The sequence below is a fragment of the Marmota monax genome, unplaced genomic scaffold, assembly GCF_021218885.2.
Source record: "Marmota monax isolate L192 unplaced genomic scaffold, Marmota_monax_Labrador192_F-V1.1 WCK01_AAM20220418_F8-fsc00158, whole genome shotgun sequence".
Taxonomy (NCBI): Eukaryota; Metazoa; Chordata; class Mammalia; order Rodentia; family Sciuridae; genus Marmota; species Marmota monax.
This window is the reverse complement of record NW_026694092.1, coordinates 2,358,200-2,383,977: the sequence shown is the minus strand read 5'-3', so window position 1 is coordinate 2,383,977 and position 25,778 is coordinate 2,358,200. Positions and strand designations below refer to the sequence as shown.

The following is a 25,778-nucleotide window of genomic DNA, read 5'->3' as shown; positions in this document are numbered from 1 at the left end:
CTGGGCACAAATGCCGCAGTCTGGCTGGGCACAAAATCACGAGCCACCACACAGCTTGTAGATTCAAAAGCAACTCTTTATTCCCGAACTCACACCAGCCGTCTACAATCACGTTCTGGGGAAATCCACGTTCTCTGCCCAAAATCCACCTCCACTGGGCTTCTATCTCCCAAAATATACTGTCTGAATCCCGTGAGAACTCAAGGGGAACTCAGGCAGCAGGATACGCCCTATTCCCAGCAGGAACAATCTTAAAACTGGAAAGCCCTAAACCCAATTATCCTAAACTGGGAACACCCTAATCCGCCCTGGTCCTTGAGCAAGGTCACCTACATGTAATGTCACTGCAAAATGGGGTACGCTGGCAAGGAAACTGTCATACCTACTTGGCTAATTGCTCCCAGCAATCTTCCAATTAAGAGATAACCGGCCAGCAATACTGAAATCATGTTCTAATGTGTGCACGTATTAGTATTTCAGCTGGTCTGGATATCCACTTTTAGACAACATTTCTTACCATTTCTTTCCATTTCCATGGCCAAAAACTTAGAAGCAGTAGTTTCTATAGGGATAATGTTCTGGTCAAAATCAGTATACTAGTCATTTTGAGGCCAAGGCCCTGCTTCTAGATTTGTACTTTAAAGCTATATGAATTTGAGCCAGTTTTTTTTAACCTTTGCAGGCTTTGGTTTCTTTACCTGGAAAAGTATGGAATTAGAATGGGCAAGTTAAGTGATTCTATAGGAACGCTAAGTGTTCCTTACCAACTTCAGCTTTGTCAGAACCAGAATTGCTGGTATCTCTTTTTCTCAGAAAAAAAGTCTCAATCACCAAAATCATCCCACCTTCAAGCATACTAACAGTTAGACTAAACTAAGCATGCAAACTTTCAGTGCCCACTGCTCAATGAACATTTATTTAATCATGTATGTGGCAGGCCTCCTGCCCTCTGAAGTTTATGGAAGGGAGTTTGTTGCTAGTTAGTGGTGGGATGGTGTGGGTAAAAGAACCAAGACCTTTATGAATAGAAGGGATTTGATTATTTATAAATATTATATATATAAATTGCATATTTGTAAATATTATATAAAGATAAGGAGAGAAAGGAAAGGAAGTTAAGAATGAGACCACATTGCCCCTCATGAATTAACACTTGGTTACCTAGATTAAAATCACTGGTTGCTTCTTTATCATTCCTATCTGCTGGTTTCTTGAGCTTTTACTATAGCTTATCACTGGTCATTACTGAGGGAAGTATAAGTTATATATGTAGAATCCATTGAGTTACTATTTCCTAATAAGGACTTTGGCAGAAAAAGACTTTTTAAGGTAAGCTGCTGAGGAGTACTGGCAGAAGCACCTGCTGCTGCTGAACAGCAGCACTTGAGGTGAGTGCAATTGAAATGTCTTTTGTTAATTCATGATAGAGATAAACTGCTCTTCATGTGTATATAAAAAATAAAATGTGCACCCAGAAGAAGGTGCTGTAGTTCCTTCCTTTATTCTTTTCATTGTGCAAATTCAGTTCCAGTACCTGAATCATGGCTTAATATTTGGTACCTATTATTCATTCAACAAATACTTATGTACCAAACACCAAAAAGCAACGGAAGTTTCCCCAAGTCAGGTCAATCTCAAAAAGTGAGAACAGTTTACAATCCACCTCTTGTGGCCCTCTTAGCTCTCGGGGACTTTAGGTATATATTTCTCCAAAAGACATCAGGGAACACCAAGGCAGCTCTGCCTTAACTGTTTCTTAACTGTGCTATTTGTTTCCCGGTACCCCTGTGTTCTTTGCCAGGACTGCCCAGACAAAAATATGACCCCCAAAACAACTCTATGACTTTTTTCTTCCATTAAATTACTTAATGAGTAAGAAGAAAAGGTTTTCATGTTTTGGGTATGCAGGGAGTAAGATGTGGTTCCTGATCTCAAGGAACTCTGTAGTCTGAATGGGAACTTAGTGTTTGGCATGGAAGTTCAGCTGCTAGACAATGGTTAAGAAAGAGCTTCCTAGGAACAAGTGGGAAAACTTGAACTGAGTCATGTCAAATAAAACAATCAGGTAAACAAGTCAAGGAGATATGAGGACTTTCCAGGCTGATGAGAGTCATGAGAATGTTTGAAGTAATGACAGCCTAGGGTATACTTTGGTCTTAGAAATAGAGAGGCAAAGGGCCTGATATGTTTGTTAACCAAGATGTTAAAGGTTTTTTGTGTGATCATTCTAGTAGCAATATGGAAGATGGATTTGAAGAGGACAGGATGAGTTGGGAGTCCCAGTTAAGAGGCAGTTGTTGTAACCAGACAAAGAATGAAGAGGGCCTGGAATAAGATAGGGAGGATGAAGACAGGGACATTTGCAAGGAATGGAATCAGTTCTAAACTTAAAAATATAAATATCAGGCATAGAGTGCTCCTGGCATATTTCTCAGTTTAGAAAGGGAAATATATATTCTGAAGTCTTGGATACTTTGAGGAAAATATTCTAAATTTTTGTTTAATAATATGTACAGTGGTACATAAGAATGTTATTGGCAGGATCTTATGAACCACAAGAAGAGTCTGTGATACTTTAAATATCAGTGTTGGAGGGGAAAAATAGTTGTGAGGGCAGCCCATATGATCTTCAAATTATTTGGGAAGAGTTGGGAAATAATATGGGTTCTAGGGTCCAGACCTGAATTCAAATCTCAGCCTTCCACTGATTAGCCCTGCGTCCCTGGAAAAGGTTTCTAGTTATTGTTTTGTTTACCTTTCTGAGTCTTATTTCCCTTTTAATAAAGGAGGGGTCCTTTGATCAAAGTACTTAGTACATGAAGTATGTTATGGGCGCTCAGCAATAGTATTCTGTATCACTGTAATTATCGTTTCTGATCACACCAAGTCACACACAAAGGTACAGTCAGGAATTTTCAAGTCACTGACTGATGTGCATGAGTTTAGTCCTATGAACTTGGCTTTTGTTTAAATACAATATACCAACCAAAAATGACTTATGGGAATAGATCTTTGGGAATAAATTAGATTATAATATTGATAACCCTTTAGCAAGAAGTGGAGTGAAACTACTTTTATACACCATTACATGGGTCCCCCTCCATGTTTGAAGTGCAGTGAAAGGCTGATCACACTCGAGTGGTTAACCTAAAATGTAGGTGTTAGTGCTGTCACACAACAGATTTTCCTGTGTACCAACATTATTGTCAAATTATATAAAGTAATTAGCACAGAAAGTATGATCATGCATCATATATTTGTCTAAGATACAAAAAGGAAATAAATTGTCTAAAGAAAAAGAGAGGGAAATAAAGAATAAATCTGAAAATGCCAATCAGCAGGAAGATCTGTATCTTTCAGAGTTAAATTACAATACATTCAGCAATTAAAATACAGAATTAAGAATGGAATAAGAGATTGGTGCCTAGAAAGAAGGAAGACTTAAGAGATTTTAAAATGGTATCAAGACAAGAATTTGGAAGTCACAACTGGTAGCCCATGAGTGTGATCTGCCCTATGTACACAGTGATTTTTTAAAAAATTTGGATTGGTTGCCAATGTTGAAATATTGGTTGGACTTCACTTGGAAAGACTGAGTGCCTAGGAGCATCATTCTCTGGGGCAACCCTAGCCTGAAGTAGAGTCAAGACTGACACACCCCCAATTTGCTAAGGTCCCATGGATACTTCTAACAGGTATGCAGCTGCCTTCTCATATGCTTAGCTGCAGGACTCCTGGCTCAGAAGAAAAGGATGTATGGATGAGGGTAGAATAAATATAAGGGTACTTTAAATAAACTATTTTCTAATGACAAGATCTAGGACATAAGGGAAAAAAATGTCCAACTTTCTTATTTTTTGCCAGTCCTCAGTGCACACTAGAAATATTCTTTATGGAGGGACCTGTATAAAATAACTAATATTTATGTACAATATATACACTATTTACTCATGTTATTTTTGTGTAAGTAGTCTTTTTAATCTTTACGCAAACACTCCGAATAAGGTGTTGCTAATGTTATTTTCCCATTTTACAGATAGCCTGTAAAGTACATTGATTAGGTGTCATGCTGAGGCCGTGAGTGATAGAATAAGGCTTAGAAAACAGTGCTTAAACCTTTGTATTTAATGTCCTTCCTACTTCCTCACTACTACCTTAGTAATTTCTAGTGTAGTTAAAACATGAAGGCTTGGGGTGTAACTCAGTGGTAGAGCATGTGCCTAGCATGCACAAGGCCCTGGTTCAGTCCCCAGTGCCATACAGACACACACCCAAACACACAAAGAAAAAAACAAAACTTATCCTTAAAAAAACCCTGAACTTAAAGTTTAAAAATAAAGACATTTTCCTGACAGATATAACTTAAGATGCAAATGTTTAGGGCTATAATAACCTATTTGGAAAAAGTTCACTGAGTGACATGGAAGCATATCACAAATACAGAATTATAGCACAGAATTTTATGCTTTATAATTTTGTGGAATTTAGGGTTCTTTTAACTGTATAAAACTATACTATACACAAAATGCATATCCCATACATACATAGTTCAATGTATTTTTCACAAACTGAACACACGTTACAAACTAATCAGCATCCAAATCAAGAAAAAGCATACTATCAACTCCCCAGAAGCTCCCTTCCAGTCTTTTACCATTCCCCCCCCACAAGGGTAACCACTATGCTGATTTCTGACACCAATCTCTAGTTCTTAAAATATGCAATGTAGATTTTTTAATGTCCTGGTATTTAAAAATACAGGTAATTGAACCCAGGTCCTCACATATGCTAGGCAAGCACTCTACCACTGAGCTACACCCCGAGCCCTGTAATTATATTCTTATACAAACTGAAACTTATAAGGAATGTTGGCTTTCTTGATAATCTCCATCAGAAATATTTTTTTAAATGTTACCTGGAACCACACCAAAGACTTCAGCTCATTGTGCTGTGTCTGAACCAAGATGTCAAGGCCCACTTGCTTCTTTACTGATGTCCTAACATAAGACACATACTTGACCATTTCAGACTACCTTACATGCCTTATATGGTTCTAGTGCCAAGAATGTGCTTAAACTTCACCCTTTCTTTTTATAAAATGACAGTATTCTGCCAATCTCTCCTAAATTGTTTCAGTTTGAAGGTAAAGTGCTTTCTGTGATTTAAACTAGTTGTCCAGATGTGTATAGAATAATTTAAATGTGCTTAGTAAGCTCAAAGTCTTACAATTGATGTAATTTTTAGTGAACAATGTCATTTTCTAATAGCTTTCTCAAATTTTAGAAAATGATGCAGTTCCAAAAGTTTTATTATTATAGATTTTCTTAGTTAATGAGTAAGATTGTAATTCATTATAACAGATGCTGTGTTTTGCTTATTTTTAAATAAGGTAAAACTCCAAATCCCTTTTTATAATAGCATGCTCTTATCCTATGATGACATTAATACCTTAATTAACAAGCCTGATTGGAGTTGACCCAGGTGCTAGATTAGCCGGACTCTCCAGGTGAGGATTATTCTGGGAACACTGCTCACTGACCCTCCCTCTGTGAGATGGGGGTGGAGGCATGGGGGGCATAGCCTGGAATTCTATTTCTCAGGAGCACTGTTATTTCTAGTTAGCCTTTCATTTATATATATTTATGAATATATCTATTTATCACCCATTACCCTTTGATCTAGTAGCCTTGCTTCTTATTCCCTTTCAAAGTGAAGTTGTCCCTGATAATGTTAACTACCCACAATGTGTATATGGCTAGGCATAATATACCATATAATACACTTAGAGGGAAAGCATGCAGAAAAAAAGTTTTAGAAGTCTTTGGTAAGTGGTATCTACCTCATGGTTAACCCTACCTAACCTGTTCAGTATAGAACAAAGACTACAATTAATATTTTATGTCTTTTCTTAATATCATTATATGATTTATTAACCATCTGTTTGATCCTTGCACTGGGTGTTTTATAATTTGGATTGGGTGAATAGTAGCCAGATAAACCAAATTCTGTCTCCAGTTGGGTTTCCCTTTGTTTTTAATAACCAAGAGCAAAGCATTTAAACTATGTCCTTTTATCTTTTTGCCTGAAATGTAAATAGTTATACTTGCCTCTCTTATGGAATATCAGTGAATTGGACCACTGGAGGAATTCTAAATCCCTATGTCTTAGAAAATGAACATAATAATGTTATGCTGCTATAGTAAATAAAAAGCTTTTTAACTTCCCAAGTTTAAAAGCACTCTGGAGACAGTTAAGAAAATGAATTTCATTTTTTCCCATTTTAACCTTGCCATAGGTACTAATAGAATTTTGGGAATCTTAGTAATTGAAATAGAGAAGCATGCATAAAATACAGTAACTTGATATTCATCATGGATTATACAGTATTTTATTTTTTCAGCTTCTGTATGTGATTTTATTTGCTACATGTTCTTTTAGGTGGTATGAATTATTTATGACAGCTGTATCAAATCTCTAATTTTTAAAAAAGAAATTCTTACTCTTCTCTGATGATCAATTTTGTCACAGAATGAGGAATCTTCAGAAACTGAAACAGAATCAGAAGACATTAATAAGGATATTAATGACAAATATCTGACGGAAGAAAAGAAATCTGTAGGAAGTGATGAGAGTGTTTCTGCAGATGACCATGGTGAAACAGAGAAGTTGAACAGTATCCATGACAGCCCAGCTGCAGTTGATACAGAGGTATGATGATGGATGCTTAAGTCCTGAGATCATGCCAAAGAGAAGCATGGGGGTCCTCTGGTCCCTGCAGAGGGAAGATTACAGTTTCCTTTGGGAACAGAAATAGTTCTGTGAATAACTTCATTTATGTGCCAGGAAAAGGCTTTGGCTAGTTTATGAGTCAAGCAAACATCTAGAGCATATTTGCATTCTGTTCCCTACATGAGTGGAAATAAATTTGTATGGGCCACAATAGTACATTGTTGGGAAGTGAACCAAAAAGTTGGGCACCCAGTCTGAAATGCAAAGTTAGGAGCCTCGTGCTGGTGGCAGAAATGGGAGATAAATATATATATATATATATATATATATATATATATATATATATATATACACACACATACATACATATATATATACATATATATACATATACACACACACACACACACACACACGTATATGTATATAGGCAAAGAAAGTTGGTCACAGCAGTATCTGAGGTTGCGATCAGTTCTTCCTTAGATGCACTCTAGACAAAAGTATATGTAGGAGAAATAAGAGGGAGAATCACTGAGGAAACAAAGACTATCCTGAAAGTGGAACTAGAAATTCCAAAAATATAATCTGCATTTGGTGGTTTTGTCTGAGAATGACCTTGCTAGGAGACAGTTGGTAAGTTTGAAATCATTTGTTTTGCTAACAGTACTGTGGATTCATTTCAGAGGCACAGAATTCTGAAACCCAAAACTAAATGAAATTGTATTAATTCATTTGCTCTTTTGGGACTCTCATGAAGAACATGAGTTAGTCTTGCCTATAGCTGAAACACTCTCATCCTTGCTCTGTACCCAAGGTCTTCTCTCTTATTTAAATTCATTCCCTTTTAGGCCTCTGCCTGTCTCCCTTTTCCCTAATGTAGACAACTACTGAATCATATCTGTCCTTTATTTGAATGTGTAGTTGTGAAACATGCCTTGTTTTATATGCATGTACTTTTAACTTAACAAAATATCACTGTTCTACAGAGGTCATTCTCTTCATTGGTTCCTTCTTTTTCTAAGACTCCTTCCTCACACTGAGGAAAAAAAAAATGTTCTAGCAGTTATTTGTTTTCTTTCAGAAGGGGAAAATGATTCTGTTCATAGAGAACATTTATGAGTTCAAGTTAGGATGGTCCCTAAAAGTTTTTAATGTAGAATCATTAAACACCAATTTGACATTTTAAAGTATTAAGACAAGTCATATACCAATTGGTATTCCTGAATCTTCTTTGAGAATTCTTTAATTGTATAGCATATATATTATATGTATGTAATGTATATAATATATATGCTATATAATTATATATAATATATAGTATGATATATGTAGGTATGATATATATAAATATATATCCATATATATATGTATATCATACAGTTATGAGCTAGGAGGATATTAGCAGTTAACATCTAAAACGCCCCATTTTACAAGAGCCCAGTAAAGTTAAGTGATTGTCACACATTTAAGTCATTATAAAGGCTTGCTCTGGAACCCTGCTTTAAAACTAAGACTAAGTTTTCTACCACCACATAAATGTTTTTTGTCATATGTTTCTTTGTTATTTATAGGAGAAAAAAGTCAACCTAGAGGAACGGGCCATTCGTGAATACAATGAAAATCCAAAAGGTATGAGCATACTTCACTTCAAAAGCATAATTTTAAAAAATCTAGATACATAACATACATACATATGAACATGTATGTGTGTGTGTGCTTGCGCATGCACCATGATTGAGTACTATAATACATACATTCCTTTTTTTAAATTTTTTTTCAGTTGTAGTTGGACACATGCCTTTATTTTACTAATTTTTATGAGGACCAAACTCAGTACCTCGCACGTGCTAGACAAGCGCTCTACCACTGAGCCAAAACCCCAGCCCCCGCTTTTTATATTTCTATGTCAGAGGACCCTCATAGCAAGTTATGAAATATGTAACACACCCTTATCTGTTCTCATTTATAACTACCACAGCTCTTTCATATGCAGATATTCACTGTACTCGTGTGTATTCATGTGTCAGTGTTCAGGGATTTAGGACAGCTTTTTTTACTCCCTATTTTTTTCCAACTCAATCAGTATTATTAAGTTGAGATTTTGCCCCAAATCCCAGTTTATATCTATGGTGAGCACTGTGGATCTCTTTACCCATGTTCTGTTGGCCAAGAGTCCCTGTGGCCATTCAGTTATTCCGCCCGGGGTCCAGACCTGAGTCTCTGACCTTTCATGAGCATTGAAAAGAAGTCCTTTCCCAAGCCAGGCTATTGGCATTAGAGAACAGGTGCCACAGAATAGAGCAGATTGTCACCGCCCTCAAGACCTACATTTTCTTGACCCACAATTCACAATAGCAAGACTGTGGAACCAACCTAGATGCCCTTCAATAGACGAATGGATAAAAAAAATGTGGCATTTATACACAATGGAGTATTACTCTGCATTAAAAAATGACAAAATCATAGAATTTGCAGGGAAATGGATGGCATTAGAGCAGATTATGCTAAGTGAAGCTAACCAATCCCTAAAAAACAAATGCCAAATGTCTTCTTTGATATAAGGAGAGTAACTAAGAATAGAGTAGGGACGAAGAGCAGGAGAAGAAGATTAACATTAAACAGGGATGAGAGGTGGGAGGGAAAGGGAGAGAGAAGGGAAATTGCATGGAAATGGAAGGAGACCCTCAGGGTTATACAAAAGTACATACAAGAGGAAGTGAGGGGAAAGGGAAAAATAATACAAGGGGGAGAAATGAATGACAGTAGAGGGGGTAGAGAGAGAAGAGAAGAGGGGAGGGGAGGGGAGGGAAGGGGGGATAGTAGAGGATAGGAAAGGCAGCAGAACACAACAGACACTAGTATGGCAATATGTAAATCAATGGATGTGTAACTGATGTGATTCTGCAATCTGTATATGGGGTAAAAATGGGAGTTCATAACCCACTTGAATCAAAGTGTGAAATATGATATATCAAGAAATTTGTAATGTTTTGAACAACCAACAATAAAAAATTTAAAAAAAAAGAAAAAAGAAATTGGAGATGGTATAGAGCAGAAGATTTTAGCTTTAGCCTTTAACTGTGAAGCATGTTGTAATTAATATTTTACTGATAGTAGTGAAATATTGTATCAGTATGGTACTTTAAAAAATATCAGAGCAGGGCTGGAGATATGGTTCAGTGGCAGAGGATATGCTTAGGCTGGGCAAGGCCCTGGGTTTGATCCCCAGCACCTGAAAAAAAAAAATCCAGGATTATTCTCACTTCTGATAAAGGTATCATGCTTTTTTTTTCCTCCAGTAGAAAAAACAAACATTACATCTTGCCCTATTTTCTACAAAACCTCAAATTATCCCTCAGTATTAAGGTACCAATAATAATGAAGAACACTGGAAATCATTGTGAATCATTGTAGTTTCCTCCTTTTAAGTGAGAAACATGCACAGATTTATGGTAGGAATAAAAAGCAAAATATATATAAGTAGTTTATAATTGTGAAGGATGCAACATACACTTATATTAATAATATTATCAAAACAATGTGATGAAAGAAATCTTCATTAATGCTATTTGTATTACTGGTACTTTTTTTTAAAAAAATTCAACAGATCCAACATTAAAATAATAAAATTATCTAAGCTTGTTCTTTTAGCATACTACTTCCTTGCCCTGTTATTATATGTGGAGAAATGTGTTGAAAATAACTTTTCTAGCTTTTTAAATAAAGTTTAAAAATTAGACTAAAAAAAAAAAAAGACCTACATTTTCTAGACCCAAATCATCTGTGATTTTGCTTCATGGTCCCTACATTATGTTTTAATACCCCTACACCAGGGTGTGATTTTAATCATGTTCTCATTAAATATAACTGTGCATGGGCTGGGGATATGGGTCAGTGGTAGAGTGCTTGCATAGTATGCTCAAGGCCCTGGATGCCATCCCCAGTATCACAATTAGTCAATCAGTTTAAAAAAAAAAAAAAAACCTGTCCGTAATACTGCCTATCTGATCTAAACTTAAGCAAGGGAAGGAATAGGGTTTTTTAAATCCTTTTGTCCTTCTAACTTCTACAAAAAGAGTAGTAAGTTTTAGAATATTTTAAGCAAAATGTTAAAGTATTTATCACCTCTTAAATATTTTTAGCATATAGCCAATAGTGTCAAAAAGAAATTAAGCCAGGCGCAGTGGTGCATGCCTGTAATCCTGGCGGCTCAGGAAGCTGAGGCAGGAGGATCACTAGTTCAATGTAAGTCTCAGCAAAAGTGAGATGCTAAAGTCTTTAAATTAAAAAAAAAAAAAAAAAAAATAGGGCTGGGGATGTGTTTCAGTGGTCGAGTGCCCCTGAGTTCAATCCCTGTTATCCTCCCAAAAAAGAAAAGAAATTAAATATAAGCTGTAAGAAGTCTATAATGTTAAAATATTAGCATGCTTTATAAGTGTACTTTAAAGATTGTTATTCAACCACATAATATGTGGATTAATTTGAAAATTTGAAACACCCTAAAATAACACGTCCATTTGAGTACAAAGAATCTAAATATAACTAGGCTAAGTTTTAAAAAGTGATTTATGTTTTTACAGAAGTCTTCTCTAACTTTTTCTATTACCTTTGTGACTATATTTAGATACAGATCACTGAAACATTTCAATACTGGTCAGGTCATTCTGGGCATTTAACCTTAACTCACCTTTTTAGGAACTACAACTATATAGACATTGTCCAGTGGTGAGCTTTTTTTTTATATTACCCTATAAGTCAAGGTCAATAGAGTTTGCTGAAGTAAACAGCTTTTTTCTTTTCCTCATCAGTTGGAACAATATTTTTAACTGTATTCAATTGTAGGATGCGTGTATGATCGTGCAAAGAGCAGTTTTTCAGAAGCTTCGGAAGTTAGTGAATCAACACCAAATAAGGATACTAAAAAAACCAAAAAGGTGAGTGAAATGAATTTTCCATTGTAGTGTTAAGACCCAAGTATCAAATTGCCCCTTTTGCTTTTCATATGGTGATCCACAACATTTATTTTTTTTTAACTGTAGTTGGACACAATATATCTTTATTTATTTATTTATTTTTATGTGGTGCTGAGGATCGAACCCAGGGCCTCACACATGCTAGGCAAGTGCTCTACCACTGAGCCACAATCCCAGCCCCCCCTTAACTATCTTAATATAAGTTTTTATGTCCCAAAAATATGTGAAGAATTTCAGGTTGATGTTTTACATATTAATAAAATATCTTTCCTTTAGTTAGCATCTGCTTGATAGATCTTCTTTCCACCTTTTACTTGTGTTTTAGATACCTTGTAAATGACCTATACAGCTGGATTTTGTCTTTGAAATTTTTGACATGCCTACCTAAAATCTAAAACTAATCGGAGTTCCTATCTTTTTTCTGAAAGATAGGATCTTAGAATAGTTTTCTTTCCTATCACCTCTTCCTTCCCATTTTACAAGTTGTCATATCATACCCTGTTTTAATTTTTTTCATTTCACAAATCAAGTTATTATTTGTCTTCTCTACTACTTGGCTTTACTCACCATTTCTTTTTTCATCTCCAATGTCCTTTCTGGCACCCTTATTATTCTTCCTGAAGAAATCCTTTGGAAGCTGTTGTCATAGGTGTCTCTTGGTAGTTCATACTTTGAGTTTCTGTTCATTTGAAAACATCTTTATTTTACCATAGTTCTTGAATGATAGAATGACTAGTTGGCAGTTATTTTTCCTTAGTGTTTGCTTCCATTGTTAAGAATATTGCTTTAATGTAATTGCTGATAACTTTGTATGTAGTCTGTCATTTCATTGGCTGCTTTTTAAAAAAAAATCACTTTTTAGTTGTAGTTGGACACAATACCTTTATTTTTTTTTATTTATTTTTTTATTTTTTTAATTTTTTTTTATTGGTTGTTCAAAACATTATAAAGCTCTTGACATATCATATTGCATACATTAGATTCAAGTTGGTTATGAACTCCCAATTTTACCCCAAATACAGATTGCAGAATCACATCGGTTACACATCCACATTTTTACATAATGCCCTATTAGTAACTGTTGTATTCTGCTACCTTTCCTATCCTCTACTATCCCCCCTCCCTCCCCTCCCATCTTCTCTCTCTACCCCATCCACTGTAATTCATATCTCTCCTTGTTTATTTTCCCATTCCCCTCACAACCTCTTATATGTAATTTTGTATAACAATGAGGGTCTCCCTCCATTACCATGCAATTTCCCTTTTCTCTCCCTTTCCATCCCACCTCATGTATCTGTTTAATGTTAATCTTTTCTTCCTGCCTTTATTTTTAATTTATTTATTTTTATGTGGTGCTGAAGATCGAACCCAGGCCCTTGCACCTGTAAGGCAGGTGCTCTACCTCTGAGCCACAACCCCAGCCCCTCCCTGGCTGGTTTTTTAGATTCTTTGATATATTTCAGTTCACAATGAGTTACCTAGGTGTAATTTTTTTTCATTTTAACTTTCTTGAAATTTTTATTACTCTTAACTCTGAGAATTTATAACATTTTTCATGGTTTTTAAAATTCTCATCCATTATATATTTGATTCTTTCCTCTCTTCCTCTTCAAACTCTGATATAAAACTTTTCATTCTGTTATTCATGTCTTTTATGGTTTGTTTAGGGTTTTTTTGTTTTGTTTTGGGGGGTACTGGGGAATTGAACCCAGGGCTTCCCTCATACTAGACATGCATTCAACCACTGAGCTACATTCTTAGCCCTTGTCCATATCTTTCAATGTCAGTTTCATATTTTCTATATCTAAGTGATATTCTGGGTAATTTCAGGGTTCTTATTGATTCCATAGTTTCTCTTACCAATCTTATCTTAAAAATTAGCATCTTGTTTTGTGCTTTAAATAATTTAAGCGTACTGTTTCTTAATTCCAATGTCATTCATCCTTAAGATTGAAATTTGTTTGTTGCTTTGGCTGACTTGCTAGTGATGACTTATTTCCATATGTGTTTTGGAATTTGGATTATAAGTTCATGTTTAATCAGGTTTTGTGGAAATCCTATAAAAGTCAGATTAAAGTGAGTCTATCCATAGAGAATGTTTATTAGTCTGTTCTGAAGCACCTAAGTGTTAAGGGTCACTCACTCACAGTGGTAATATGAACCTCAAACTTACCTCAACCAAACATTTTTCTTCTTCACTCAAATGCCAGGCCAAAAGAGACATTTTGTTATCCCCCAATGTTTGTGGCCTTATGTTAAAGACATAGTCCTTAGAGGACACCCACATTATTTAGGGGTCTCAGCTCCAATTTCCCACATTTTGTGAGATTAAAACCCGAGCAAGAGTCTATTATGAGATCAAACTATGTCAATACTCACCTCTGAGGCTTTTTGAAGCTCCTTCCTTATTTTTTCATCCACAGGGGATTTCCTTTAATTTTTTTCAGAGATTACTCACACATTATAAAACTCTACTTTTTATACTTAGCATTTCTTGGTATTTAGTGGTGGCAGAATTTTTCAAGATGTGTATTCTTCCAATGTAGCAAAAATAGAAATGCCTCCAAATGCCTCCATTTTCATTCATAGACCCTAAACTTTGGGGGTTACAAGTTTTCACGTTAGTTCTCCTATTTTTAAAGATAAAGGTTTAGCTACTATTATTGTCACCATTTTGGCTTCTGAAAGAGACAAGTTTTCATCTAGTGTTTATTTCCTCTTTTTCGGGTTTTGGCATATTGTCAGAACCATTATTTGTATTGTAACTCTTTAATAATGCTATTATCTTTCTCTCTGGCTAAATCTTCAAAGGGCCTAAATTAGGTGAATTATGTCATCATCTTGCTTGATCACTCCTGTATGTAGGCCTGTTGGCCACTCCCTTCTTGTATTTTCTTCCCCTGATTTCCAAGCTGCCTCATTTTCCCAGTTTTGCTCCTACAAACCTCCATCCTCAATGTTGGCTCCTCTCCCTCAGCTTGCCTCTCATATTTTGCTCCTCTTCAGTCTCTTTTATTAATATTTTCTTTTCTGCATACCACGAATCCCTAGGTTACTGAATTTTATCAGTATTCTGCATATGTACAGCCCTGGCCTCACCTAAGCAGCATCTCTATATTCCTACTGCCTATTCAGTCCCACAGGGTGCAGACTGCTATTATTTGGCAGCACTAACATTTTGCCAAAAGATCTGATCCACAGGAATAGGGAAATATATCTTCCTTCACCACCACATTACAATAGAAATTCAATGTAACTGTGATATACTGGCAGTGGAAGAAATGCCCCCAAACAACCCATCCTGGTTAAGTTTAAATATTATAATAAATGATATCCTTGTTTTCCTTTTTTCCTCTTATAATGCAACAAAATGAAATATTAAATGTGTCCTTTGAATAAAAATGATAATATATTACCAAGATGCTAATGTTGTTAGATGTTAAATCCTGAAACGTCTTGCTTTAGAGTGGAATCTGGACCGCAATTTGGTAAAAGAGAAAAGACAGATGGATGCTAAGAACATACCATTATACATGTACAGCTCCATAAAGGTGTGAGAAAATCATGTTTGTACTTGTTAAAAATTATACCCCTAGCCAGGTGCCATGGCTCTGCCTGTAATTTCAGCTACTTGAGAAGCTGATCACAAGTTCAAGACCAGCCTGGGAAATTTAGTGAGACCATGTCTGAAAATAAAACAAAAACAAAAAACCAAGGCTTGGGGGATGTAGCTCAGTGGTTCAATCCCAGTCAGTACCACACACACACACAAAAAAAAATGATACCCCTCAATACTAAGTGAACAGTTGACTTACTGAAATGAAATATCTTGTTGTGTGTCTTTTCCAGATTTTCCTCTTTCAGCGGATGTCATTGACAGGTCAGAAAATTACACAGAATAATAGCGAGCCACTCCCAGAGATAAAACCAATAGGAGATCAAATAACTTTACAAAGCAATAAGAAAGATGCAAGCCAGAACCACATGGGACAAAACCTTCAGGATACTTCACCAACTATGGAGGCAAAGTCAAAATCCTGTACAATACTATAAATATACATTTATGTTTTCATGATCACTGAGCACATTCATAATTTATACTTGAAAAAATGGTATGACTTCTGAAGGAAATTTTCTGATAAAAGACTTTTAAAAATATAAGTTAATATGTTTGGACCTGTTTAAATAGTACGACCAGTTTTGATATTTATTTATGCTAATTTTTAACAGCAGTTTCAAAATATGTACATCTCAAACTCTTAAAAAAAGTGTTGTGGCCTTAACTGTTCAGTGTTTCATAAAACAATATATTTTTATATGTGAAAACTGAATTGAGATTTCATAATTTTTACTAAACAGGTTTACATCTTTATAATTTCATAAGACAAATGTTTGCAATCTTATGACACTAACAGTTTTAATGTATTTGCACTTTTTAAAAACTGAAACAAAATTGTAATGATTTATTTTAATAAACTTTGGTCGGTTCTGCTGTGAAAATGGATGAGTATGAATAAAATTTGGAGGTACATGGAGTTCTCTATTGATCAAATTGGAAGCAAAACATCTAATTTTTTTAAATATTGAAAGACACAAAATATCTTTACCCCTGAGTAAAGAAAATATTAATGCTACTGTGTTAACATATTTCTGGAGAAACTACTAAGTGTTGAAATTTCTTTGCTTCTCATTCCTTTCTTTAGGGAGGTGATTGAACACCTTTAAAACATTATAGATTATGTGGTGTGATCTGGAGCATTTGACCCTGCCACAGACTGTTAGCTTAAAAGACCCAAACATAGGCAGGCTTGCTCATTTCCAATGTCTCTAGCATTGACAGTGGTAATCAAATTTGGTTCAGTGACACAGTGCACTGCCACAAGGATGGGAAGGATAAAGATTTTTATGTTTATTCTGATAGAAATATTGCTTTCCTTTCTCACAGGTGCTACTTACTTAATGGCTCAAGCCACCTTCATTTTCCCCATGTAGCTTGTGAATAAAACACTTTACTCTTCAATCACATTAATCGTTGCCCCATTTAAACAAAGAACAAAACTCTTGTGTTTCATGCACAAGGATTGTAAGAATGTTAATCCAGAGTAGTTATGATTTTTAAATCTCAAAGTCTTCTGTGTGAATATTACATTTAGTAGAATTCTAGTTTTATTGAAAGTAAATGCAATTTTAAAACTCTGGCTATTTACTAGTACAATATTGCAAAAAATACCCAGACAAACTATAAGAGCCAAGTAGAAGTACAGCTCACAAATGGTACTAAGACATACCATTTGTAGTGCACAATTCTAACATAACCCTAAGGTTCCTACTTGCTGGTGCCACATGCCCTTGAATTATCCTTTTCCTTGGAATATGGATGGGACCATTGAATACAATTGGATGACACTCCCTTGGTCAGGTCACATCATATGGAAAGAGTGAAAGATTTTGAACACAAAAGTAAAATTCCTAGTTGATTAATTTTAAGTTAAAGAAAAAAATGCTGGGCTGGGGATGTGGCTCAAGTGGTAGCGTGCTTGCCTAGCATGCACAGGGCGCTGGGTTCCATCCTCAGCACCACATAAAAATAAAATAAAGATGTTGTATCTACCAAAAACTAAAAAATAAATATTAAAAATTCCCTCTACCTCCCCCTACCTCTCCCCCTCTCCCTCTCCTTCTCCCTCTTTTAAAAAAAGAAAAAAGTGTTGATCCAAGGTGGCCCTGACCTAAGTCAGGTGAGCCCCTTCACAAAAGAGACTCTAGAGTTCCAACATAAAAGTAGTCAGTCCTGAAGACATAGCTCAGTAGCAGAGTACTTGCCTAATGCACAAGGCCCTGTGTTTGATACCCAGTACTACAAATAAATAGGTAAAATGTAAGTAAAAATTAAGAGGAAAAGTTTATTTTAAAAAAGAGAAGTGAGCTGGGTGCAGTGGTGCACACTTGTGTCCCTAGTGGCTCAGTAGAGTGAGGCAGGAGGATCACAAGTTCAAAGCCAGCCTCAGCAGATTAGTGAGACCCTTTCTCAAAATTAAAAGAAAAAAAAAGATGTAGGCCAGTGGTAAGGAGTCCTCTGGGTCCACAAATAAAAGAAGGAAAGAAATCAAGTAGCTGATTTCCAAGGAAAGAAACACTTGGAAGAGGTACATGAGAGAAACCTCACTGAACTGATAAAATAACCCTGCTCTATTGGAGGTTCCTAAAGTAATTTATATTTATAAGGTGGTTTTTTGAGAATCAACACTCAAGTGTCAGTTTTAATGGTGAGAGTAAGTGCTTTTACAAAAACTCATAAAAACATACCAACCATGTGCCCTTGGACTGTGAATGCTTATATTTCTTTTCTAAATTTTGTTTCCTATCTGGCTTTTACATCGAAGAAATACTACTTCCTATGTACTAGATGTTATGCCAGAAACTAAGAAAATGGAAAGTCACAGTTATGTGGAAGAAAAATGAAGAATATGGGATATGATTTTAATGATCAGTTGGAGATAATAGGGAAATTTTAAAACCTAAGTTTCTTAATTAGATAGAAAGGAGATTAGTGAATATTAAACTTAAAACAAAAAAGTAAGCTAACATATTTGAGAATGCTTTAAAAGAAACATTGATTGAACTAAATATACTAATTTCAAAAATAAAAGTATTTGCCAGACATGGTGGCACACACCTATAATCTTAGTGACTGGGGGACTGAGGCAGGAGGATTGCAAATTCAAAGCCAGCTTCAGCAACTTAGCAAGACCCTGTCTCAAAATAAAAAATAAGGAATGGGGATGTAGCTCAGTGTAAAGCACCCCTGGGTTCAATCCCCAGTACCAATCAATCAATCAATCAAATAAAACAAATTGCATTTACTGATTACCTTATAACTTTACAAAAAGTTAAATGAATTTTAATACCCAATCTATTCATATTTCTTATCTTTATGTATTCTTATTTCCTCTCTATAAAGATGTTGCTTCAGACTTCCATTTTTTTTTTAAATTTTACTTACCTATTTATTTATATGCAGTGCTAAGGATTAAACCCAGGGCCTCACATGCCAGGCAAGTGCTCTACCACTGAGCCACAACTCCAGCCCCAGACTTTCTTATTAATGTTAATTTGACCTGAAAATAGAGTCCATTGCTACGAAACTTGGGGGATCATTGACATTGTTCTTATATATTCAGGATCAATGTTAAATGGATATTAATTTTTAAAATATCAATAGTCGTAGGATTTTTAAGATCTTATAAAAGATCCTACAAATCCATGTTCAAACATGAAAGATAAAATAAAAAATTAACAGTCATGAAAGACCCTCCTATGTATGAAGAAGAAAATGTATAGTTTTGGGAGGGTGTTATATTAGTTTTCTGGTACTGCCTTAACAAGGACTGCAAACCGGGTAACTGGAAACAACAGGTACCTATTGTCTCACAGTTCAAGAGACCAGAAGTCCAAGATCAGGGTGTTGGTGGAGCCATGCTCCCTCTGAAGGTACTAGGGAAGGATCTCCTCCAGGTCTCCTAACTGCTGACAGTCTTGTAGATACATCATTTCAATCTTTTGTCTTCACATGGGGGGGGGTCTCCCTATGTCTCTCCATATTGTCTTCTATGTGTATCTCTATACATATTTCCCTTTTAAAAAATATTTAATTTTTAGTTGTAGTTGGACACAATATCTTTATTTCACTTATTTATTTTTATGTGGTGCTGTGGATTGAACCCAGGGTCTCGCACGTGCAAGGCAAGTGCTCTACCGCTGAGCCACAACCTCAGCCTATATATTTCGCTTTTATATAACACCTGTCATATTAGAATTGAACCCACTATAGTTACCTCATTTTAACTTAATTACCTCTGTAAAGACTCTGTTTCTAAATAAGATCACTTTCTGAATTAATTATTGGGGGTGAAGACTTCAGCAAATCTTTTTTGGGGGATGCAGTTCAACCCATAATAGAGCTTCAAGTTGAGAATTCCTGGTCATACAAAATAAACCTCAGTTGTTTATAGTTTAAATGCTTTAAATTCTTACTATTGCTTTCCTAAAATACAGAGCCTCTTGCTAAATCCTGGATCTTTAATGATACATCTCTAATAGAGATACACTGTGTTGTTGAAACTTGCATTTAATGTGTCACCAGTTACACCAATCAAAGCAGGAATTATAGTGAGGTCACTTTTATTGGGATTCCAGACATAGTGAGCAAGTATTGAAAGTTAAATGATTACCAAATAAATTGACCCAGTTAGGGTTTTAGAGTTGGATGGGGATTTATTTCTTAGAAATTTCTGCACCACACTTTTAAGGTTTAAAAAGTATTCCTCTAAAGCATTTACCATATGGTTCATTACAGTATAGTTTTACCCTTAGGCTATTATAAATCCATAGAGGGAAAACAAAGTCTTTCCATGAGCAGGAGAGGCTCTGTCTCTTCCAACTGAAGCAGTGAACACCATCAAAAGGGAAAAGTTTGTCCAGCTAGTTTTATAATCATTGGGGCTGGCAATAAGAATGAGAACCCAAGTTCTTGTCAGACCTCTGCCCACAGGAGAATGGAATGACAATAGAACTAGAGACAAGACTCGCGATAATTACTTTGGGACAGAGCCAGACTGATTTCCTTTATTATACTCATCAACTTAAGAGTTTTTCATCCCACTTTGATTTTGTGAGGCTATCAAAAGTTGAAAATGCTTCCATATTTAAAAATCCCTTTTTCCAGGGCACATAGTTTAAAGATTTTTCATGTGAAGAGTTGAAGGAATGTAGCGAAGATATTTCTGCTGGAAGAAGCTACAATAAAGAGAGAACAGGCTCAATTCTTTAAAAGCTTTGAGTATGTACTTAGATAGACTTTAAAATGTGCTTTACTTTTTTAAAAATAAAGAATAAGAAATCGGCAGGCTGGGGATGTAGCTAAGTGGTAGATTGCTTGCCTAGTATGTGCAAGGCCCTGAGTTGAATCCCTAGTACTGAAAATAAATAAGAAGTCAGTAAGTGACAAGTTCATGGCCAGCCTCAGCAACTTACCAAGACCCTGTCTCAAAATAAAAAGGACCGGGGATGTAACTCATTACTAATTATGGAAAACATCAGGAAACATTATCCTAACCTTGAAATAATTTACAAAAACTACAGCAGGAAAACTTACCTGACCAGGGCAAGCTGCATTCCCATTAGTTTCAACGGCTTCCATTTTCATCTGGTATGGATAATTTGTTTATTATAATAGATGAGATGTCTTGAGGGGTGCAGGTTTGGGGGGTTTACCGGGGATTCAACCCACGGGTGCTCTACCACTGAGCTACATCTCCAGTCCTTTTAATGTTTTATTTTGAGAGTGTTGCTAAGTTGCAGAGGCTGGCCTCAAACTTGCAATCCTGCCTCAGCCTCCCTAATTGCTGGGATTACATGTAAGTGCCAATATGCCCAGCTTAGATGAGATATTTTAAGTAGCAATGGACTAGAAAACTGTCTCTAACTTTAAGGAATGTGTAAGTGATAATAAGATACCTTATTTTTACTTAAGAAAAATTTTATATTTTTCAGTGGTAAAAATCTACCCCAAAGTACATCATTTTTTGATACTCTAGAAAACCTTTTGAGATTTCTCAGAAGCAATCTTTCCACCTAATTTGTTGAGAACTTGTAAAAATAGTAGTAAACTACTTTTAAGGATTTTATAGGATTTTTCCTGTGGCCTGAAAGTTATTACAACAGAAAAAAATTCTGGTATATTTTTAGTCTACAGTTATTTAAAAATCATTGAAATTCCATGCATAGGAATTTCCAACTTGCCATTACATTTATATTGATTTGTTATTATAATATTTAATTCACTACATATAGCAATTTAAAATCATGACAATTATAAAAAAGTTTAAACCAGTTTGGGAAAACTTTAAGCTTCACATAGATGTTTAAGTTGATTTCCTCAGTAATTATTAGATAATATAAGATTTATAAATTAAAGCTAGAGCCAAGTATGGTGGCACACACTATAATCCCAGCAACTTGGGAGGCTGAGACAGGAGGATTACAAGTTTGGGCCCAGGCTCAGCAACTTAAGTTGTGAGGCTCTAAGCAACTTAGTGAGACCTTGCCTCTAAATAAAAAAATAAGAAGGGCTGGGGACGTGGCTCAGTGGTAAAGTGCCCCTATGGTTCAGTTCCCAGTTCCAAAAAAGAAAAAGATAAGACATTAAAGCTAGAAAAATTACTCTTTAAAAAATATTTATTAAAATTGATCCATTGTGGGGCTGGGGTTGTAGCTCAGTAGTAGAGATATCAGATTTTAAGAAAAGGACAGTTAAAGAATTAACTAGAAAAGTGATATTCTACTAAGGTGATTTAAATTTTAATAAATATTAAAATTTATTTTAATAGATTTTAAATTTTATTTTTAAATTTTTATTTTAAATTTTATTTTTAATAGGTTTAAATTTTAATAAATATTAAAATTTTAATATTTATTAAAATTTAAATCACCTTAGTGAACATGTGAGGCACTGGGTTCAATCCTCAGCACCACATAAAATAAATAAATAAATAAAGGTATTTTGTACATCTACAAGTAAAAAAAAATTTAATTGATCCACTGTGGTTATTTAAAACTTCTTTATTCTGAAATATTTAAAATATACAGAAACGTAAAAAAAAATAATGCCCATATAGATTTGTCATTTACACTTTGCTATGTTTTCTTCCTATTTTAGCTAGACATCCTGACATGCCACCTTAATACATCAGGATGCAGTTCTAAAAATGACATTTTGTATATTTTTGTATATAACCACAATGTTAGTACCTTGTCTAACACAGTGAAAAATTTTCTGATGTCAGCTATTACCCAAACTCATATTCAAGTTTCCTTTCTTCTCAAGTCTTTTATAAGCTAGTTCATTTAAACTGGGACTCAATAAAAATCTATGTATTGCATTAGGTTGTTATGACTTTTAAGCCTCTTTTAATATAGAAGAGTTTCCTCCCCATATTTTGTCCATGGCAATGACTTTTTACAAACAGGAACAGTTGTCTTATATTGTATGCATTTAAAAAGCAAGTCTCTAGTCTTCCGGTAATTCCTAATAAGTTGCTGAGACCACCTTACCACTGGGAACAGAAAAGTTGGACAAAAGTATATAGATTTAAAAAGCATTTGAAGTATCAGAGTGCTACCAAGACAGTGAAGAATTGTGGGACTACCATTTGGGAGAGGAAGGAAGCACAAATGGATGTGCCTGGTACCTGGGGCTACTGTCCAACAAGAACTGTTAATTGCTTCTGAGGTTTAATATTTTTAAAGAATGAATATAAGAAAGTGGATTTTAGTAAAATATTGAAGCTATAAAACTTTCTATAACTAATTATAAGCAATGAAATTAAGACATCCATGTATGGATTTAGTAATAGATTCATAGAAAGAATGAATAGAGAGATAAACAAAGCCCTCACCAGAGTGGTCACCTGATCATGAACTTTCCAGTCTCCAGAACCATAAACCAAAATAAGATTGGGGGAGGGACAGGTACTGGATATTGAACACAAGCCATTTTACCACTGACCTACATCCCCAGCCCCTTTTTTAAAATTTTGAGATGAGGTCTTGTTAAATTTTCCAGGCTGGGCTCAAACTTGCAATCCTCCTGCCTCCACTTCCTGAGTAGCTGGAATTACAGAGGTGTACCACCATACCCGATTTCCAAATTAGAATTCTATATCCAGAGAAACATAATTTCAGAAATGTTAGATCTAAGTTTTTTTAAGATAATAGATGGCATTTGTCACTAGCAGGTTCACACTAAAGTAGTATCAGCCAGGGAAATTTTCCCCCTTCCACACCCCAGGGGAAATTTGACAATACCCAGAAACATTTTTTGTTGTCACACTTGGAGGGAAAGAATGATATCTGGGGAGGTGAGACCGGGGATGCTACTAAACACCCTATAATGCACAGGAGAGTCCCCCAAAACAAAAGAATTCTCCACCCCAAAGTGTTAATAATATTGAAGTTAAAACAAAACAAAACAAAAAAAAAACTGTCCTGGAGAAAGGAAAACTTAAGTACACAAAAAAAGTATGCAAATATTTTCTAGCAGCTCTATTCACAATCCACAACACCTACAAAGAACCCACATATCCTTCAGTAGTGAATGGAAAGCAAAGCACAGTAGGTCTATGTAATGGAATATTTCTGAGCCTTAAAAAAGACAAATTGCCAGGGCAAAGGACAGTTAAAGAATTAACTAGAAAAGTGATATTCTACTAAGGTGATTTACAGTGGTGCACACCTGTAATCCCAGTGGCTCTGGAGGCAAAGGCAGGAGGATGGCAAATTCAAGGCCAGCCTCAGCAACTTAGCGAGGTCCTAAGCAGCTCAGGAGACCCTGTCTCTAAATTTAAAAAAAGAGAGAGAAGTATTCAAGATGGTGGAATAGAGGAGGTACTGATTCTGGTTGCTCTGTGCAATTAAACCAAGAAAGCAGTCAGGGGACGTCTCCACAAGGTCTCACCTAGACAGAATGCAACATCTCAGAGCGAGCGACAGGACCCCTAAACAGCAGGTTTTCGCAGAAACCATCAGAGCTGCGACCAGCTGCACAGAAATCAGAGCCTCTGTGTTCCAGGAAGACTCCGGACTCTGGAACCAAAGTTCGCAGTTCTAGTGTGCACACGCGCTCAAGCAGCGTAACAGAGTCACCTAATCAGCTGCGCCGCTCGCAGGCGGGCCACACGGCTGCAATCTAGCCACAGCACAAGGCCATCCCAGCTCCCCCGACCTCACCAGACACCCCAGCGCTGGAAGCAGACCGACTCCATGTTGGAAAACCTCTCTTGCCATTTTTGGTGGGCGTGGCTCTCAGCCTGGACCTCAGCTTGAACAGACACCTGGTTCCCACCTTCCTTCCCCGCCCCCCTCCCCAGCTGCCAAGAGGCGCACAGGGACTACCCTGCGCAAAAACCGCTCTCAGCTGAATGGGAGAGCAGTGCGACCAGGGCACCGCCCACCTGGTGCGAGCCTGAGGGCTAGAGGTCCGCAGTTGGGACCTGATGAGCAAGAGAGGGGAGGGGTCAAAAAACCTGAAGCAAATCAGAGAGACTAGGATTGGGAAGCTGCAGGCAGGAGAGGGAGAGGGTTCCCAGGGGCTGTCCACCATGAAAAAGAAGTATCCCGTGAAAGGCACAGTGTAAACAATCATGACCGCCTACCCTGGAGTCCATCAGGGCAGGACTAAAGTTCACAGCCATGCTCCAGAGAGAGACCTCAAGAGCAAAGTAGAGGATTCTTTGGAAACGTGACTGTTTTATGCTGTTTGTCTTTTTAAAAATGGTTTTAAATTATAACAAGTATAAAATAATATTCCATACTCCTTCATTCAGTTAATTGTGAAAGCACAATTAACTTGGATGGCATAGAGAGTAAGAATGTTGAGTTAAGGCAATTTTATTCTCTTCCTGGGCTCACAATTAGCCTGCATTTTCCAACTTCCCTCACAGTATGTTGGACTCATGTCACTGAATGTCAGTGGAATGTGGACAGAAGTTATATGAGCCATTTCAGGCCCATAGAATGCCAAGGTCCAAAGAGAATGAGAAAACCACCAGATGATAGAAGCCAAGTCCCTGAATGACATAGACACAGAAAGTAGATTCGTGGTTTCTAGGATTGGGACAAGAGGGAAAAAGGAAGTGACTACTAATTGGTATGTTGATTCTTTTTGAGATGATAAAACTGTTCTGCAACTAGTGGCATTGGTTGTATAGTTTTGTGAATACAATGAAAACCACTGAATTGTGTACTTTAAAAGTGTCCCTACTAAAAGGTATGATTTCCTTTTTCCCCACCCCCATAATACCAGGGGATTGAACCCACGATCTTGAGCATGCTAGGCAAGCCCTAAGTCCAGGGCTTCTTAGTATATAATTGCAGTCAATTCCATGTAGTGGCCACATCCATAGTTCTTTGGGGGATATAGTTAACAGACCTGGCACATATATTGCTGCTTTGTTAATCCATGTTCTTTCTCTTTCTTGATTTCATGGTGAGGGAGTCTACAAGAGACAGAGAAAGCCA

The 25,778-nt window shown here is 36.1% G+C and overlaps 1 protein-coding gene and 1 long non-coding RNA gene across 5 annotated transcripts in view; one reads left to right on the top strand and one right to left on the bottom strand.

The window, feature by feature from the left end:
• The window catches only part of Rpgr (retinitis pigmentosa GTPase regulator), a 66,566-nt gene extending 50,333 nt beyond the window's left edge, over positions 1 to 16,233 (top strand). The window contains exons 14-17 of the mRNA XM_046465045.2: positions 6,529 to 6,708; positions 8,301 to 8,358; positions 11,572 to 11,663; positions 15,552 to 16,233. Coding sequence (XP_046321001.1) covers positions 6,529 to 6,708; positions 8,301 to 8,358; positions 11,572 to 11,663; positions 15,552 to 15,755 — 534 coding nt within the window. The 3' untranslated portion in view covers positions 15,756 to 16,233. The remainder of the gene's footprint in view (positions 1 to 6,528; positions 6,709 to 8,300; positions 8,359 to 11,571; positions 11,664 to 15,551) is intronic.
• Positions 6,373 to 24,492, bottom strand: LOC124107127 (uncharacterized). 4 transcript variants are annotated; one of them, XR_009228699.1, is made up of 5 exons: positions 24,217 to 24,492; positions 23,995 to 24,096; positions 14,082 to 14,299; positions 12,270 to 12,538; positions 6,373 to 6,547 (listed from the first exon to the last, which is right to left on the bottom strand). It is a non-coding gene; the product is annotated as an uncharacterized LOC124107127 (long non-coding RNA). The 4 variants fall into 4 exon arrangements; XR_009228698.1 differs by having other exon boundaries at positions 12,270 to 12,535; positions 24,217 to 24,480; XR_006856298.2 differs by lacking the exon at positions 23,995 to 24,096 and adding an exon at positions 20,857 to 20,907 and having other exon boundaries at positions 12,270 to 12,535; positions 24,217 to 24,476.
• Positions 24,493 to 25,778: the final 1,286 nt, after the last annotated feature.